This window comes from Nicotiana attenuata, unplaced genomic scaffold, assembly GCF_001879085.1.
Source record: "Nicotiana attenuata strain UT unplaced genomic scaffold, NIATTr2, whole genome shotgun sequence".
Taxonomy (NCBI): Eukaryota; Viridiplantae; Streptophyta; class Magnoliopsida; order Solanales; family Solanaceae; genus Nicotiana; species Nicotiana attenuata.
This window is the reverse complement of record NW_017672342.1, coordinates 43,363-63,798: the sequence shown is the minus strand read 5'-3', so window position 1 is coordinate 63,798 and position 20,436 is coordinate 43,363. Positions and strand designations below refer to the sequence as shown.

The following is a 20,436-nucleotide window of genomic DNA, read 5'->3' as shown; positions in this document are numbered from 1 at the left end:
CCTGTTAACCCATTTGTTTAACCCGCCCGAATTTTCTTTTAATCCAGGCCGTTGATCATTTTGATCAACGGCCAGGATCACCCCTTTTCATTTTAATTCACCAACCCCACCCTAATCCCCCCATTTCGTTTAGTCCGCCGCCCTTGAATACTCTACACTCCCAAAATTCTCTCGAAGGAACCCTAACCGTCTCCGACCCTTTTCCACCGTACTTTCACCGGAATCCATGGCTTCTCAAGCCATGGATGGTCTGTACTCACCCCCCTCCACCATTAGACCATGGGTGTTTGAGGCTTTGAGGTCTGACCTCGATGATTCTCTTTCAGACATTCTTAGATCTATGGTTGTACGGCCTCTCCGGCCATGCTCAGGCGTATTCAAGCATTAGGAGCCTATTTCCCACCTCATCCGACTCCAGATCGGAGTTTCTTCCAGGCCTTTCTCATTTCTAGGGTTTCTCCGAAATCCTAAGCTATTCGAGGTTTTTCTTTGTTTGTTTTCTTAGATCTGTGATATATTTGTGTTCTACTAGATTTTTTAAGTGTTTTCCCCAATCTTTTTTTTCAAAATTGTTTCTCTTCGATTTAGGGTTTCTGAAAGGTTTTCAAAACATCTTTCTGATTCTTTTCTTTATGTGTGTTTTCCTTCTCTACCACGCATGTGTTGTTCTTCTTTTTTCTTCCTACTATTCACGATTCTTCTATATCTTTGTATTCTACTGTGCCTTTAGACTAGGCTCGCATGTTAATATTTGTTATGTTCTTCTATCTGTTCTTTGCTATATTTTTAGTATTTTTCTACTGTACGTGTTTCTTACTGAGTTCTTAAATTTTGTTTGCTTTACCTGACTTTGTTTGAGTTCTAAGCATGCTTCATTTATTGTTTCTTAAGTTTACATCACTTCTTCTCTCTACTGAACTTGCTTAAATTCTGAAGCTTTTCTCAAACATGTTCTTTATGCTTTCAAAACTGCTATCATGTTTGTTGGTCTCTTATGAGTCTCTAAAAGAGACCTCTGAGTCTGTTTCAATGGCTTGCCTTCTCATCTCTGTGCCTGATTCGAGTGAAAACCCTAGAATTTTGGAGTTTCTTTGGCAAGTTCGATTTTGTGTTTGGACTGGGGTTCTACTTTGAAACCCTGAACTCTCAGACTCATTATGAGTCTATAAATTGGACCTGAACCTTTTTTATGACTGTTTCTATGATAGTCTTTTCTAATCAACATGACAACTCCTTCTTGTTTGATATTTGTGTGCCTTATATATGAGAAATTCTTCTTTCAAAAAGGTTTTGCCAATTATGATTGATTCCGAATTCCTTTTAGTAAGGTTTGATTGATTGTTATTGATTTTCCATAAGTAAAACCCTTTCCTCTCTTTTACTGACTTGGTTCATTCGAACAAAGCCTGCGATTTTGATTTTACTGACTGTTTGATTGATTCATTTTCCTTATTTTCACAAACCGTGTACCGCTGGACTTTTTTCCTTAAATAAACTCCTATATATTTACCCTCTTTGTGTTACTTTGGAGAAGATTTCAGTCAAACTCTTTCCTTATCTGTCTTCTACCCGTTTGAAATCAGAATCCCCTAACTAAAGGGAGACTTTATGTGATTGATTGTAAAACTACTTTTCTTACCTTTTCTTACTTGCCTTCTGCACTATAAAAGGAGACCGCCCTTCTGCACTTTCAAGCACACACGATTGAATACTCTTTAAGACAACTTCGAATTCAATACTTTTACACACCTTCAGCTTACACAACTCACCTCACACTCTCAATTTCAATACTTTCACATTCTCATCTGAGTTTCTTCTGGCTGTTTGCTTGCAATTTGGGCTTTACTACTACTTTTTCTCTGCTTACTTCTGAAACTGGTATGTCCTAATTTAGTTTCAGCCATCACACCAATGTGTTTATTTACAGCTTCTGCAATCCTGTTTACTTTACTGTCCATGCTCATTGATTAATTTGTATATTATTCTCTTTGCACCTATTTTCTGCTGTGAATCCCTATACCCCTATTCCCTCAATGTGTTTGAGTTAAGGTTTAGGCATGGCAGTATCCAAATTGTTGCTCATGTTTGGACCCGATCCTTAATGGATCCTAACTCCCAAACAAATGTGGCTAACAGGCTGGTCAGGGGTGTGCCAGCACTCCTAATTGCTGGGTATGACCACCAGCCTGCCATGGCCTTCCCAAAATTCCCTCTATTGCACTTACACTCATTCCTAGTTTCTAAGTTCTGTCCCCCTCCTATGAGCCTTGCTATGGGACCTTGAGTTCCCTCTGAACTTGGACATCTAAGGGCTGAACCTTCCACACTGCACTTTAATTCAATTCTGTAATGAATTTGGGTGTAAGCACTGCCTGGAGTTCATGAGGCTCTTGGGAATTGTGACACACCCAGAAAATGAGAAAGGCTTTGGAAATCAGATCTTTGGAGTTGGTTTATTTCATGTTTCAGACTTGGAGTCTAAATTAGGCTCTCCTTGGTTGTACTTTAATTTCTGATGTATTTTTACTTTCCTTTATTCATTCTGGGTTGTAATAACTTGTAATAACTTATGGGGTTTATAGTGAAAAGGGGAGGGTCACTCATGTATGCATGTGGGTAGACATCATGTTCTTAGGTGTTTATTCCTGCAATCTCATCCTGCTTTTCATCTATGCATATCATATAGAAATCCTGCTTATAGTTCTTCACTTATGCATGTCATATAGAAATCCTGTCTATAGTTCTGCACTTATGCATTTCATACAGAAATCCTACTTATAGTTCTGCACTTATGCATATATAGATACCATGCCTTTGAGGTTCTGCACTCATATAGATACCATGACTATAGGCTTCTGCATTCTTGCATCGTATAGATAACCTGCCTATAGGATCATTTAAATTCTGCATTTTGCATCTATCGTTAGGCAAACGGTTTATAGGTTTAAAATAACAAAATCGCATTATAGATACCATGCCTATAGGACTCTCGCGTTGCTATAAATGTTTTAAAATCAATCACGCCTAGAAAGCATGTCTATAAGGGTAATCAACTGAATCTGAATCGAGTCTAAAATCAACAATTTCGATACTCAACATCTGCAGAGTGTATGTTTGCTTTCTTTAAAATCAGTATACTTCGCATTGCTAGATATCATGACCATAGGTCTCACCTAGGCAAGCCATTAGGTAATTAATCAACTACACCAGTCTTTAATAATTACAACCAGCAGGCAGGCCTAATTTGGACTTCTTATCTGAAAATATGTGATAAATCAGCCACGCCTTAACGTTTAAGTTTAATTAAGACCTAATCAATATCTGAAAGACATGCTAAAACTATATGTTCTTTATGTTTTAAGGAGGTTTGTTTGAGCCTTGTCTGTTATGTGCTTCCCCATACTTGTCATGTATGTTTTGAATGTCGCCTTAGACTTTTATCCTTTTAAACTCTAAAAGCCAATTTTCCCTCCCCTTTAGGACTAGTAGTCCCTAATACCTCCGGGGCTGATAGGAATGGGACGGGTAATAGCATGCAATAAGTAACGAGACCATTCCGCGATTTAATACCTTAACGGGGTGGGTAAAGGTAGACATGGATATGATGACCACGCGATAACACCACGTGTATAAATGGTTACCGGGTGTTGTGTGGGGTGATCCGTGTTATTTATAAACCTAGGACCCCCCTCCCTCTTTACTTGTTTACTTCCTTTTTCCAGAATTTTAAAGCTGTTTAGTTTTCGGTTTCTTTAACTTCTTCTTTTACTTCAATCACTTGTACTTATTATGCAAAATCTCTCTTTTAATTGTCTGATTTTCAGTACTGTTTCTCCCCAAACTTCCGCCTCTTTCACTTTTTTTCGAATTACTTGCATTAGTTATTTGACCCCTTCTCCTTTACTTGTGTATCTTTCTTTAATTATAAAACTACCTTCTTCCAAATTTCAGCACTCTTTAAATCTCTTGTACTTCTTTTATTTGCAACCGTTATGTGAAAGTTACCTAGTATTTACAATGCTTGCTTGATTACTTGTTGTTTGTATTTAAAGTCACAATTGTAGCATGGCCAGGAACCACACTAGTGGATCTTGAGGGGTGCCTAACACCTTCCCCTCGAGATAATTTCAAGCCCTTACCCAACCTCTGGTTTTCAAATTCAAATTCATTTTTAGTGTCCTAATGCACTTAATCATTAGTTGGCGACTCTTCTAAATTGCAACCCTATTCCCAAAAGGAAAAGAGTNGTTGTAATAATTTGTAATAACGTTATGGGGGTATATAGTGAAAAGGGGAGGGTCACTCATGTATGCATGTGGGTAGACATCATGTTCTTAGGTGTTTATTCCTGCAATCTCATCCTGCTTTTCATCTATGCATATCATATAGAAATCCTGCTTATAGTTCTTCACTTATGCATGTCATATAGAAATCCTGTCTATAGTTCTGCACTTATGCATTTCATATAGAAATCCTGTCTAAAGTTCTGCACTTATGCATTTCATATAGAAATCATGCTTATAGTTCTGCACTTATGCATGTCATATAGAAATCCTGCTTATAGTTTTGCACTTATGCATATATAGATACCATGCCTTTGAGGTTCTGCACTCATATAGATACCATGACTATAGGCTTCTGCATTCTTGCATCGTATAGATAACCTGCCTATAGGATCTTTTAAATTCTGCATTTTGCATCTATCGTTAGGCAAACGGTTTATAGGTTTAAAATAACAAAATCGCATTATAGATACCATGCCTATAGGACTCTCGCGTTGCTATAAATGTTTTAAAATCAATCACGCCTAGAAAGCATGTCTATAAGGGTAATCAACTGAATCTGAATCAAGCCTAAAATCAACAATTTCGATACTCAACATCTGCAGAGTGTATGTTTGCTTTCTTTAAAATCAGTATACTTCGCATTGCTAGATATCATGACCATAGGTCTCACCTAGGCAAGCCATTAGGTAATTAATCAACTACACCAGTCTTTAATAATTACAACCAGCAGGCAGGCCTAATTTGGACTTCTTATATGAAAATATGTGATAAATCAGCCACGCCTTAACGTTTAAGTTTAATTAAAGACCTAATAAGTATCCGAAAGACATGCTAAAACTATATGTTCTTTATGTTTTAAGGAGGTTGTTTGTAGCTTCGTCTGTTATGTGCTTCCCTACTACTTGTTCATGTATGTTTTGTATAGTCGCCTTACGACTTTTGTTCCTTTTAACTTACCTAAAAGCCAATTTTCTCTCCCCTTTAGGACTAGTAGTCCCTAATACCTCCGGGGCTGATACGATTGGGACGGGTAATAGCATACAATAAGTAACGAGACCATTCCGCGATTTAATACCTTAACGGGGTGGGTAAGGTAGACATGGATATGATGACCACGCGATAATACCACGTATATAAATGGTTACCGGGTGTTGTATGGGGTGATCCGTGTTATTTATAAACCTAGGACCCCCCTCCCTCTTTACTTGTTTACTTCCTTTTTCCAGAATTTTAAAGCTGTTTAGTTTTCAGTTTCTTTAACTTCTTCTTTTACTTCAATCACTTGTACTTATTATGCAAAATCTCTCTTTAAATTATCTGATTTTCAGTACTGTTTCTCCCCAAACTTCCGCCTCTTTCACTTTTTTTTCGAATTACTTGCATCAGTTATTTGACCCCTTCTCCTTTACTTGTGTATCTTTCTTTAATTATAAAACTACCTTCTTCCAAATTTCAGCACTCTTTAAACCTCTTGTACTTCTTTTATTTGCAACCGTTATGTGAAAGTTACCTAGCCCAACAAGGAAGCCGTGTGGATTATACCCGGGAAGAAGTTTCATTCGGCGCCACTCACCTTTGAAGGGAAGTGTTGGCTGTATATCATCAATAGCCGCCTGCTACCTTCCTCCAACATCACTAAAGTGAATGGTCCCAGAGCTGCATTGATCTAGTGCTTCATGAATGGCCACGATTTTGATGTGGCCAAGGTTATTCACGAAGAGATGTTCATCCGTTGTCCAGTGCGGCGGTATGAGTTCTTCTTTCCTTCCTTGGTCACTAGAGCACGGGTGCCGGAGAACTTGAGCGTGGATGGGAGAGTGAAGATATCACGACCCAAACCCCGGTCGTGATGGCGCCCAACACATTGCTAGGCAAGCCCGACCATTTACACAACCTTAGCCAAATAATCTATATAAATAAATAAATGTTCACTGCTAAAATACCAAATTAAATGCGAAATTTTTGTAATAATCTCTAACATTCGAAAATCCCAAAATAAAAACAAAGTACTAATCAACCCACAGAATCTGGTGTCACGAACATGAGCCTCTAGAAACAGATTATTCACCTATTACAAGTCCGACTAAGAAAAATATACAAATAAAATAATAAAAGATAGAAGGGAGAGATCAAGGCTGCGAACGCCATGCAGCTACCTCGATACTCCCGGATATTTACTGCTCCGCTAAACAAGTCCTCACTCACCCTGTGGTGTACCTGAATCTGCACACAAGGTGCAGGGAGTATTGTGAGTACTTCCAACCCAGAAAGTAATAAATATAAATAAAGTCTGAGGATAAGAAATCCTAAATAAACACAAAGTAAAACTATAAATACAACAACCAATAGCATAATACAGTAAACATTAAAAACAGTTATAATAAAGTCACACCAGAATGAGAACAAATAACAATTAAATATGCAATGCAACACATAAACCGGTACCTCCAGTACCCCGCTGCGCCCGTGCAGCCCGCTCCATTTATTTAACGTCGACGGCGCTCACTGGGGGTGTGCAGACTCCGGGAGGGGCCCCTTACGGCCCAAGCGCAAAAATAAGCCATCTCGTGGCATCAAACAGGCCCTTGGCCTCATATCAATATCATTATAATACTGCTGCGGCGTGCAGCCCGATCCCATACTCAGTCCAAAAATCACACAATAGTATAAAATTATTCTGCCCAAACTTCATTTAAAAATATTAACTTAATTTCTAATTTAAGAAAAAGGCTGAGATTTCAAACACAGTATTAAATACCAGGACTGAGTTTAATATTTATAAATATGGTAAGAAACCATTAAAATAATCCCTGAAGGACTCAAGTAGTTGGCACGAAGCCCAATTATGACAATTAATCCATTTTTATAAGGATATTACAAATCTACAATCAAATAGGTACCAATTTTATTAAGCGGGACGGACCAAGTCACAGTCCCTGACGGTGCTCTACCCCACGCCCGTTATCCGGCGTGCAAGTCACCTCACATAGCACTACGATGTGCAAATTCGGGGTTTCAAACCCTCAACACAGCATTTACATTTATTACTAACCTCAAGCCGGCCAAAGTCCTAGCTTGCTATGCCCTTGCCTTTCGAATTCACCTCTTCGCGCGTCGAATTTGACCAAAACCACAACGAATACGTCACAATATGCTAAGGGAATATAACTCAATCGAAAAACATCGAAAATCACGAAGTCGGCAAAACCCGAGCCCCGGGCCCACTTCTCGAAAAATTATAAAATTCACATCACCAGATTCCTTATCTCGCCACGAGTCCATGCATATAAAGAACACCAAAATCGGAGTCCAAATGACCCCTCAAATTCCCATTTTTGTTCTCTTAGGTTTCAAGCCCTAAACCACCATTTTTGACCCTAATTTCTTGAGTTTTCAGTGAAATTTCATGTATTTGCATGATAAAATTGTGTTCTAAGTCCAAGAATGCTTACCTGATCAAAGTCCTTGAATTTCCTCTTCAAAATCGCTCAAGAACACCCCAAGTTCGAAGTCAAAATATGTGTTCTGTAAATATTTCACGAAGGGAATTAAAACCCTTTCTGACCAGTTATTTCCGCATCTGCGGCTACATAGCCGCATCTGCGACTTCCGCTTTTGCGATGGGAAGCCGCTTCTGCGGTTACTAGACCGCTTCTGCGGTCTCGCATCTGCGATTCCTTTTACGCAGGTGCGGTTTCCTTTAGCTTTCCAAAATTCCGCATCTGCGGTCCTACTGTCGCATCCGCGACTCCGCAGATGCGGTCAGCATCTCCGCACCTGCGATGCCTGTCGCTTCTGCGGTTCTTGACTCGCTTCTGCGGTCCCATTTTCGCAGGAGCGAAAATACCAGAAGCAGCACAGGTTCTGCAATCTCCTAAGTTCAAAACTTCCCGTTAGCCATCCGAAATCACCCCGAGGCCCTCGGGACCTCAACCAAAAATACAAACATGATCCAATACCTTATTCAAACTTGATCCAATCATTAAAACACCTCAAACAACACTAAAACCATCATTTCTCATCGAATTCAAGCCTAAGTTCTTCTAAAACTTCCGAAACACGCATTCGATCAGAAACCCAACCAAAACACCTCCGAATGACCTAAAATTTTGCACACACATCCAAAATCACCTAAAGAAGCTACAGCAACTCTCGGAATCTCATTCCGACCCCCGGATCAAAATCTCACCTACCAACCGGAATTCGCCAAAATACTAACTTCGCCAATTCAAGCCTAATTATACACCGAACCTCCAAAATCAATTCCGATCGCACTCCTAAGTCACAAATCATCCCCCGAAGCTAACCAAATCATCGGAATTCAAATCCGAGCCCTCTAAGACAAAAGTCAACATCCGGTTGACTTTTCCAACTTAAGCCTTCTTAAAAGAGACTAAGTGTCTCATTTCTTATCAAAACCATTCCAAACCAACTCTAACACATCAAATACTGATAATGAAACATGAAGAAGCATAACATGGGGGAAACGGGGCGGTAACTCACGTGACGACGGGTCGGGTCGTCACAGAAGAAAGAAACAAAGTTTCGGGCAGATAAAGTGACCATTAGGAAGGACCCTGTGGTACCTGGATGTGCTAATAGTGATGATTCTGATACACCAGAGGTGGGAGATGAAAGGCAGGATGAAGTTGGGGCTGAGTCACCCACACATGAACCAGTTGCAGAGGCTAAAGGAACATCTGTGGTCGGACGAAATACGCGGATGACAGCCTTAGAGCAGGAAATGGCAGGGTTGCGCACTTCTGTCATAGATTTGGGGGTCGAGTTGATGCACTGGCCACCCAAAATGCAAAATCGGAAAAGAAGATCATGGCTTGGCTGCGTGCGCGGGGGAGGGCGTGCCATCTCGACCCCGACACTGTCTCCGATAAAGATTGATGTACCAAGGAAGTTTCCTTTACCTATTTCTTTATTTTGTGTGACATGGGGACATGCCATCATTTTAAGTGTGGGGTGGGGGATATGTTGTATATATATAGGAATATAGTTTGATTTTAGTCTTCGGTTAGTTTGATTTGAGTCTTTGGTTAGTTATTCTAAATGTGTGAATGTGTGAAAAAAAAATCAAATTTTCAACTTGTCCCGACAATGGATATCACTCGACGGGTTTCTTGAGGGTATAAGTCGAAAGAAAAAAAAAGTCTTTCTTTTGTAGGTAGTGTATCAATTCTCCCTTTGTTTTTCTTTGGACCGCGGTTCTTTTCCAAGGGTTTCGTTTGAACCGGATGTAGTTAGTTTTAATTTTTAGTTAGGAATTCGTGGGCTATGGGCTGATATGGAAATAAGGATCTCTTAACGTCGTTATGCCTTGAATACAGCAGGTACTTTAGTATGACGCTTAGGCTCAATTATTGACTCTTGTTAGAATGCCTTAAACTGTATGTTCTTAATTTGGCTTAAGTAACCTGACTAGAGTTTTTTGATGATCCAATCTGGATGAGTCATGTGCCATGTGTGTGTGACGATTGTTGCATTTCTGTGCACTGCATTTGATGCCTAGAACTTGCCCCGTGTGTTTGCAAAGCGAAATAGTAGTTGTGTTCAATCTTGAAACTGATACAAGCATTTCTTTGTTGAGCCATATATATATTTACCCGCCTAATTGTAATGTACCGTAGTTAACCTATTTGAGCCTGTAATCCTGTTTCTTTGGCAACCACATTACAAGTCTTACCCATTTATTTGAATTAACCATCTATTTGAACCCTCTAACCTCTCACGAGCACTTAAAGTTATGAAATGTGTAAAAGTTAAAGTGTGGGGTGGTTGGTTTGGCTTTTGAGTGGAACTAATGATATAAGGAGAATGGTGCACTGTTTTAAAAAAGTAAGAGACACTTGAATTGAAAAAAAAAGGAAAGAAAGAAAAGAATAGTTGCATTGTTGTGAATATATATATATATATATATATATATATATATATATATATATATATATATATATATATATATATATATATATAAGTGGTGGTTCTTGATGTATTTGTGTTTAAAGAAGTATGGGGTAATACACATTAATGTGAAGGTGGAGTTTGGTTTGACATAAGTAGGGTCTTAAATGTTAAAATGTATGTATTAAAGTGCTTAGGGAGGTGTAGTCACTCTTATATCTAAATGTATCTTACCCGTCCCTCATCCTACACTACAACCAAATAAAGTCCTACTTGATCCTAGACTGAATGAGCTCAGTAGAGTAGTACACTACGGGCAAGCCGATGGAGCATCTTTTGTGGCACAAGAATGTCGTTTCTGAGGGTGAATGAATTCTGTCTACGTTAAAGTTCCTCTTTGTGAGTGAATTCTATTTGATTGTGGAATGAGTCTCTTTTGTCGTGAGCAGGAACTTAATTCACGAAGGAAAGGTAAGTCTTGACCTCTGCGTTAGAGTAAGTGAGTAAGTTAGGAATATTACGTGCCTTGTAAGAGTCAACTCTTGAGATGTAGATGTTATACTACTATGCTCAATCTATGTGAAATATTCTTGGTGTGACGAGTTAGGAAAGTCGCTTGGTGAAGTTAGTCCTCTGTAGAGTGTGGTTTGATTGCTCGGGGACAAGCAATGGTTTAAATATGGGCTGTTAATAGTAGGCTATGTAGTTTAGCTACCATTTACGCTCCAACTTCGCTGCACTTTATTGATATACGAAAGTTAAATGATAACAAATTGCTCTAATTTAGTGATAAGAATTGAAGTTCTTGAAGACTTTACATTGTCGAACTCAACTTTGCTTTAAGCAAACGCCTACGCATTATGCACTCTTAAGTTACGCATTATGCACTCTTAAGTTAGCCGATCGAACTGTATACTAATCAGACAATAATAAAATATTTTCAAATATACATATACATATATGATGATCAGACACATATAATGCATAATACATAGACTCACTGAACTTCGCGGTATATAGATGGTTGAAAACAGATAAAATTTGTAACCAATTCCAAACTGTGTTGCATTGATAACTAAAAATATCCATGAATATTTGTATATCTTAGTATTTTTAGCATCTAAATCAACAGTAATCTCCGAAAATAGTGAAGCAAGAAAAACATTAAGTAATTCAAATAAAAGAAAATTGAGAGATTTTAGATTACTTAACAGATCAAGGGATAATTTTTAAAATTTGTTAATGAAAACGGTAAATTTGACCGGACAATATAACAGTAAAAATAAATTAGGTCGAATAATATAGCAAAGATTAAATATAGACAATATCCGAAAGTAAAGGAAAATAATTGACCCTTTTCCCTTTATTTTATAAACTTTTATTCTACATTTCTAGTTAAACAAAATAGTACACTCGTAAAAACTTGCTCGTACAAAATATTTACAATGAATCACTGAGTACAAAACAATGTCTCCTTTACACATATTTACGTTAGATGTTAAACTCAAGTGCGGAAAATATCACGTAAACTCTAGGGAAATTGTGTACCGTAATAACATATACTCTTATTATAATCCCTTCATGGGGTCAGCAGGGATAGAAGAGAGCGTTCAGTTTCAAAGTCAGTCACGTGATAAACACATTTACAACACAGAAAAATATCCATAGCCCATATAACAAATGGTACAATGAGAACATTGCTATCTGCTGCTAAGATTACAAGGAACTAGCCCTATGCAGCAGGTTCTACCAATGAGATAATGAGAATATTACTTTCTGTTGATAAAAGCGTTTGTTCTTTGGCACGCATTGAGCTGGGAAAAAAAGCTCCTTAAGTTTATGACAATGACACACACCACTAGTAGTATAACACAACGCTTTTTCATCTTCTTTATCCGAAAGTCTATCGAAAACGGTCTCTACCCTGCGAGCGTAGGGATAAGGCTGCATGCTATAAGGCTGCATGCTATCCTACCCTCCTCCCCAGACTCCACTTGTGAAATTTCTCTAGTTTGTTGTCACACAATAATGTTTCCATGCCGCAGACCAAGCAAAAAATGCAAACCTCACCTCTGCCTTGTGAAGGTAAAGAAGCTATTTCCGCACAACTCAAGCGAGCCAATAAACATAACTACAACTCAAGCCAAGCAAGTATGGATATTCAGGTCTATGTCGCTTCATTTAAATCCGTCCCGACTTGATAAAAAAAGTAAAGAGAAAGGCACAGAGGTTCAGGATCTTCGATCAAGAACAAGGGGGGATTACAGTGATATGTCTCAAAGGATGTGATACATCAACTCCACCAGCATGCTCAATAAATTCAGAAGGAGTAAATGATTTTCCATGGCAAACACAGATAATGTTAATCTCCGTTGTATTATTATACCTGTATAACAATCCCCTTATAGTCTTCCCATTTGGACCATTACCAGTGGTTGACACACACGGCATTCGAGAAAGCAATGAAATGCCACAATTCTTGATTTCAGAATTTGGAATCTGCTTCAAATGAGAAGAAAATGGACTTACATTTGCTTGGTTTGTGGAATTGGGACCTACTTTAGCATCAAATTGCATTCTCTTCTCTGCATTTTGGTTCTGTTCCTCTTTGATAGGAATGACATTAGTTGTATGTTGTTCAAACTGTGTATTATGCTTTCTCCCTGAAGTACTAGGCTGTATTCCTTGTGCATTATCACTACTGCTTCTACCTGCAAAGCCACCAACTTGTTAGGATCAAATGTAGTCAGTAAATACAGACGACGACAACAACAACATCATACCCAGTATAGTCCCACGTGTGGGATCTGCAGATGATGGAGTGTACGCAGACCTTACCCCTACCTTTAATAAGGCATAGAGGCTTCGGTAAACCCTCGGCTCAGGAGGGGAAAAATAGAAGGACAATAACAAGCAAACTGAGAAATACAAAACTAGCTGTAGGCAATGCAACCGGGAACCGAGAGACACGGCAACAACTAGCAACCATAGTCTTGGGTACGAAAGTGGTGGATCAAAGCTACTACTGCAAAAAATAGTAAATGTAGCTGGATGTTCTTCAAACTTCCTCTATTATAGGAGGTGGTGATCAACTATGTTGCACAGACTCTCCAAAATGGAGGTGCACCGTGTCGGATTATCCAAATTTTTTTTACTTTTTGAAGGATCCGACACGCACCCAGTAATGTTTTTGTAGAGTCCGAGCAAAATAGGTGATCGGGGCCAATGTATATTTCACATTGCTCAACTTTTTCCCCCTTTTACTAGGCACATATTGTTTTTCCCCCCTTTTAAAATCCACCATGTGGAACCTATATGTATAACTTAAAATTAATTAAAAAAGGGGAATATATATAACTTTAAATTAAAAGAACAAAGTATATTACCTTTAGGATATGAACTTTGGCATTCTGAAATTGTTGAGGAACATCTTTCCGGTGAACCACTCGACATAACTTTGCAATTCTTAAGATTACTTTTGCCTGAGAAATTTTCCTCAGATTCACTACTTCTACATTGTTTATAACTCAAATTCCCATCCCTATTCTCATTATAACGCCTAAAACCTCGACAATCATCACCCTGTAGCACATTTTTCTTCATTAATTCCCTTTTCCCAGCATTCTGAGCCCAAAATGGAACTTCAATATTCTGATTATTTACATTTGAATCTTGATTCAAAGAAAGATTCAAGCTTTTTGCAGCTTCATAGGTACCACATTCATTGCTTAAAGTACCAATTTCCCCTTTTCTACGAACTTTTTGCGCTGAAATTTGTTCCTCATTCTCCATCATTTCTCTATGTATTGCCCTCTTTTGTGACCTTTGGCACTCTATTAAAATCTTATCATCTGATTTCTTTGTGCTATAACTTCCTCCAATGGATAACCCTAAACTCAGTTCAATGCCATTATCATCTTCCTTAAAAAGCTCCAACATTTTACAATTCTTCGCCATTAACACAGTAAACATGTATAATTAAAACTTCATAAAACGTTCAGCTAATTGATTTCTTGTAAAAGCTTTTATTTTTCGGAACAAAGATGTAAAGAAGATAAAACAACAGAACTATTTAAGCAGTAAATGTAGCGTCACAGAGAAAAGGCCGGGGAGAAAGCCACGTGGCATGAAAAGAGACGATGAAATGAGAGTTTCATGACACGTAAGATTAATTAGTCCAAAGCGTTTAATAAAGCAAAAGCGTTAATCCACCACCTCAAGACCTGCATGCTCTTTATCTGCCACGTGGCTTTGAACTGTGGCACGTGCAATGAGGTTCTAGTTTCGCGACACGTGTCAGAACTGAGCAGAAGGGCCATTGAATAGTTCGACCAAGTGGGTGAAAAGATTTTGGTGTATCCTAGGAATGAGTGGTTAATTTTTATACGTGGCGAATAACGACGCACGTTGTTTATGTTCTGGTGGGCCCTTTTTGAAAAAACTGGTGAACTTGACGCGTGGTGGGGCCAGTTCGAAAGTACATGTCAGCTATCAGTTAGGTCATTAGGAATTTCTGTATGACGGGGCGTGAATGAGCAACTAATCTCAACGCACAAAACTTAATCACTAGGAGTACATCAAATTAATAACACAAGGTCCTTTGTTTGACAAAATATACAGTTCAATTTTTTTTTTAAAAAAAGATCGATACATACAAAGTTAAGGTGTTTGGCCAAACTTTTTTTCTTCGTCAAAAGTGCATCTTTTTGTTAAAAGTATTTTTTTAAAAGTAAAGGTGTTTGGCCAAGATCTTTTAAAGGAAAAAATAGTATTTTTGAGTAGAAGCATGCAGAAAAAAGTAATTTCTCCCGAAAGCACTTTTTAAAAAAAAAAATTTTAAGAAAATACACTTAGAAACACTTTTTTAAAGTTTGGTCAAACACTAATTGTTGCTCAAAAAGTATTTTTCAAATTAATTAGCCAAACACATATTGATTCTTACTGAAAGTACTTTTTTGAGAAGTATTTTGAAAAAAATACTTATCAAAATAAGCAGATTTTCAAGGTGTTTGATTAAGTACTTAAATAACTAAAGAAAGACTTTTACTATGTAATATGTAAATCATATAATAAATAAAGTAAGAATATTACTTCGTTTCGAAATGTATTTTATTTGAAGAAGTCAAAATTATGTGAATGACAGAAAATATTTTACCAATTTTTGGAACTTGGAATTTTTTGAATTTTTTATTACCAAATATGATTATATTTTATAAACAAATAATATTTTTAAATTTTTCTTTTGAAAAAATGAAGTAAAAATCTATGTTCAAACAGGACCCTTGTTTCAGGTTGTATCCTAACTAGTTTTCGAAAAGATAAAAACATTTTTTCTTTTAGATTGTATAAAAGAAGTGTCACATAAAAAGTACAGAGACCAAAGTTCTGAAAATATTTCTTCTTCAATTTCCACCACGTTTATGATATAACAATCTCCTGTACTAGCGAAAAGGGGGGAAAAAGAAAGGCAAAGATCTATATAAGTCCTGATATCCTAATGCAGTGCACGATTAAATCCACTGTCCCTGAAACTTATGTGATTGAGATATCAAATTCAGAAAATGTAAATCTCCAAAACCAAAAACTTTTGCTTCTTTCTCCAAAATAAAAAGATAGGATAGAGTAAAAACTCCAAGTTGATTTCACATAATAACTTAAGAACTAACAAATGCTACAGTCCTTGTTGATAAAGTCATTAGCATTTTACACCGGCGTTGGTAGGCGAACGATCAATTGGCCGCTCATAACGCTGCAAATCAAGAAAGAGAAACATATTAGATTTGTTAAAACTCAACAACAACGTACCCAGTGTGATACTACAGGTAGGGTCTAGGGAGGGTGGAGTGTATGCAGGGGCGGACCTAGAGCATTGAGTATGGGTTCCCGGGAACCCAGTAACTCTTGCGTAGACCCTGTATTTATATTAAAAAATTCACTAAATATTTATAAATATCTAACTGTGAACCTAGTTATTTATTGCATATTAATTTGAAATTACGATAGGAACCCATAAACCTCAAATTCTGGATCCGCCTCTGAGTGTATGCAGACCTTACCCCTACCTCATTTGAGGTAAAAAAAGCTGTTTCCGATAGATTTGTTAAAATGTATATGAAATTGAATTTACGATTGTAGTTGAATTACTCGGGCCAAATGACTCACCTCTTTACGTAATAGTAACAGAAATCGGCCAAGATAAACGTTTGAACAATTTCTGCCAAAAAGACCATCGGTATCCAGAAGTAACCGCGTCCAGCCAAGTAAATATATGCTCCAGCAGTGTCATAAACCTGTGTAGGAATAGTTGTAAGTCTTAACTCTAGAGATTATAGAGCTTAGACTCGCGCTGACAATGTGAACAATGTGTATGTTTTGTGCCATTTGTACCATATTGTTTGCAGGGGCGAATTCATAATTTAGAGTAAGTGGGTTATGAATGAGTGTGATCTAATTATATATATAGATTTTAAATTTCACACATGTATACATAGTCCGAGCCAAATGTTCAGTTGAACCATTAGACCCGCCCTTGATCTGCCTCTCATTGGTTGTAACGTCCAACAAAGAGGAAAATCGGGGAAGGGAATAGGACCAGCTGTTTTATTAATTCAAGAAGATATAGAGAAGAAGATTACACTAAAAAACTAACCTGAATAATCCAATGAGCACAACCTAAGAATCTTGCGACACCCAGAGCAAAAACATAATGGGCTGAAAATGGTTCAATTATCTGAAATGCAACAACATAACATAGTATTGGCTTTTTATTCAGGAAAGACAAGTTTAAGAAGACGAGGTGCTTTTTTTTTCTCTCTCAATATTTTGGAAATGAAGAGATATGAACCTGAACATTCTGCATCAAGCGAAGCTGAGGAAGCACCGAGACAGATTCCAGGTACACACAAAAAGCCCAAAGCATCCTGTTGATGAGAATATGAGTTGTAGTAGGATGGACAAAGAAGGCTATAACCGCGGCAGGAACTATCTGTGCAAAGGAGTGGCATAGTTCAAAAGCAATATCATGAAGCAATTCTATTTTCAAATAAATCATTTACAAAGTGCCATCTCATCGCATCCCTGGTTGGTTGGCCAGGAATTTGAGTGCATATTTGTAATCTTTCTTTTTTAGTACTTGAACAACAAATATTTGACCTTCTTCCTTCTAATTTTTATTTGCTTCATTTGGTAACAATATTGTACATGCATCTAATGAACTTATATGAGTCTAGATCATCGCAAATGGGGCCAAGTGAACATGTGTGGGAGAAAAAACAATAAAAATAGAATAACATTCTATCACTGACAGGGTAAATGGGATCACATTTGGACATAGAAATAATGCTTATACGAAAAGTATATAGTACCAATATAAGCTTAGGAACTACTCAAGGAATTAGCAGAAACCAGCGTTTGATTCAACAAAAATCATACAGGAAAGAGTCATGGAGCGAAATTGTATTTACCGGATAATATAAGGGCATGTTATCCAGATCAGCCATGTAGGATGACTTCAGCTTGAACTTCATCATATATATAACCCACAATGTTGCCACAAGAGTGATCAGATCAAGCACAGTGTGGATATCTGCTTCCATGATAAAGCTACAGTATAATCTTACGGCCAAAAATATAGCTGTAAGCACTTGAGTCTTCAATGAAAGACCTAATAAAGCAGAAGAAGAAAGAACATCAGACAAACGGTGAAAAGGAATCTTTTTTTGTACAGTAGAAAAGAATTCACTAAATCTAAAATTCGCGAAATTTGTATAAATTGTATATAATCTAAGAGCTCATGTTGGACTTCTCACATTCTGCGAGTAATAACATCGTTCTAAAGTAGCACATTTTATACAACAGGAACATAAAGACAAGCATACTAGCTTACCACCTATTAATCTGTGGGAGTAAAAAAGCACATCAAGCATTGGACAATCATCTTGTCGAGGGATAATCAGGAATGTAGAAGATTCACACTGTCATAAAGGTATGTTGCCTTGAGCAAAAATGAATCATCGTTTTGGACATAGCACTTCTTGTAAGGCAGCATGTTGTTCAGTTTGACAAACATAAATATGTTCCTGACTATCAAGAGTTCCTTTATGAAACAAATTTGACACACACCCTCATGGGCGGATTTATGGGGGTGAACCCCCTTCACCGAAAAATCACACAGTATATATAAGGCAAAATCTATTTTTGACCTCTATATATTATGTTTTAAATCCTCTTGACACAGTCCAAAACCATAGTTTAGTGGTCAAGGGGGTTCAAACCTTTGTAAGGTCATTGGTTCAATTCCCACTAGCTACCAAAAATTTCAACTTTTCTTTTTTGAACCCCCATAGCAGAAATCATGCCTCCGACACTCAAGAGCCGGACCAATATCCGAAAGGCACGGCCAAATCCAAGACGAGCACTACCAGTCATTTTGGATTATTGTGTTTTACCTTTCTATCAATCAGAAAATGACTGGCCTTGGAAGGGCCACATAACTGGACAAGTCTCATGATAAAAGAGGTAAAAGAAATAACTCGCACAGGAAAAACTGATTTATGATAAGTTGACAAATTTAAGGTCAGCAAAGTTAAGTGTAAAAGGAGAAAAAGGGACACAAAAATTAAAGGAGAAGTCTTTTAGCTGCGACAGAGGCGCAGACAAACCGTGATACCATAGAAATTGACTCATCTAAATTGATAAAGATGCCGGAAAATCATATCTATCTATGTAAAGCAGATAATCAAAATGGAAAATTCCGCATGCAGACCAAATATTTTTGTTTCTCAGAGGAAGAATTTACTAAAGACGAACCAAAAAAAAAAAGAGAAGGATTTTAACAAAACAACACAATCAAAGGGAAAGGAAACTCAACATAAAGAAAAAAAATTTGCACAGAACAGTAACAAAGTAACACGAAAATAACAGATAAAAATAATATATATTTTTTACTAACAAAACTAAAAAGATTTTATGGCTACGAAATTACCAGAGCAAGTTTTGAGGGTGGTCAATTTGTAAATCAAAACCAAAAGCCCAATCAAATGAATAGCTTCAGCCGTAACAAAGAAGTAGTTGTGATCATGGACGACCAACTTGAGCGTAACCAATAGCGTAAGCGCTGTGGTTAAACCCAAAAAGATTTTCACTTTCTTCGATTGTCTTCGAACCCATGAAAACAGTTTCTTCGCCGGCGATATAACCCCTTTTTGACCCATCTCCGTCACCGTCCGATCACCGGAAGTTCTTTTCTGAGGATTTGTTGAAGGGTTTAACGTTTTTTCTTGAGGAGCTTTTAATGCTTTGAAAATGGCGGAGTTTTTGTAGTGAAGTGGGAAGGGAGGCTGGTCTACGTAAGCGTGACCAATAATAAACGGACACGTGGATTATTAAATATTTTACCATTTAGAATTAGATTATTTTTAGGTGTAACAGATTACTTTAGTACATTAAGACAGTATACTTTCCATAACGGATTTGGTGGGTTTTGGTCATCTCCCAACATTCAGTTTCTCTTTTCTTTCTTCCTTTGTTTATTTAGTGGGCGTTTAGACATAAGAATTGTAAAATGCGAAAAAAGTGAATTTTATTTCCAAGCAAAAACGATATTTGAAAGTTAGAGTTGTGTTTGGACATAAATATGATTTTCTAATATTTTTTTAATTTTTACGAGTGATTTTAAGTGAAAATTTAGGACATAAGAATTGTAAAATTCCGAGAAAGGTAAATATTATTTTCAAGTGAAAATGATATTTGAAAGTTAGAGTTGTGTTTGGACATGAATATAATTTTTTGATATTTTTGTGAGTGATTTTAAGTGAAATTTTTTTAAAAAACCTTTTGGAGTTTTTCAAATTTTTGAAAATTTTTAAAATTTATTTTTAAGTGAAAATTGAAAATTTCATGGCCAAACGCTAATTTCGAAAAAGTGATTTTTTAAAATAAAAGTGACAAATTTTGTATGGTCAGACGACCCCTTATTATTTGGCTAGTTGTTAATTTCAGAATATGACAATCTGATGTACTAAATATTATATATTCATGTAGGATTAAGAAAAGAGTCGTACATCAAGGAGGTGTGATATAGACAGATTATCCTACTATGCTCTCCTTCTTATTTTTTTTTTCTCGCAATATTTGCTTTATTGAACTTAAATTTTTCCCTTATCAAGGTCTTTTTTAATTATAATTTTCAGTAAATATAAGACATATTATTAAGAGTAGAGTGATAATATTCATATCACTG

The 20,436-nt window shown here is 37.1% G+C and overlaps 2 protein-coding genes across 2 annotated transcripts; both read right to left on the bottom strand.

Moving 5' to 3' along the window:
• Positions 1-11,562: 11,562 nt before the first annotated feature.
• On the bottom strand, positions 11,563-14,805 carry LOC109212843 (ninja-family protein AFP1-like). Its single transcript, XM_019376538.1, has 2 exons — positions 13,583-14,805; positions 11,563-12,907 (listed from the first exon to the last, which is right to left on the bottom strand). The coding sequence occupies exons 1-2, from the start codon at positions 14,166-14,168 to the stop codon at positions 12,441-12,443; spliced, it is 1,053 nt and encodes a 350-aa protein (XP_019232083.1). The 5' UTR covers positions 14,169-14,805; the 3' UTR covers positions 11,563-12,440.
• Positions 14,806-15,579: 774 nt separating this feature from the next.
• Positions 15,580-19,493, bottom strand: LOC109212842 (putative ER lumen protein-retaining receptor C28H8.4). Its single transcript, XM_019376537.1, has 6 exons — positions 19,180-19,493; positions 17,660-17,859; positions 17,041-17,181; positions 16,846-16,926; positions 16,359-16,486; positions 15,580-15,945 (listed from the first exon to the last, which is right to left on the bottom strand). Exons 1-6 carry the CDS (start codon positions 19,406-19,408, stop codon positions 15,900-15,902), a joined length of 825 nt encoding a protein of 274 aa, XP_019232082.1. The 5' UTR covers positions 19,409-19,493; the 3' UTR covers positions 15,580-15,899.
• Positions 19,494-20,436: the final 943 nt, after the last annotated feature.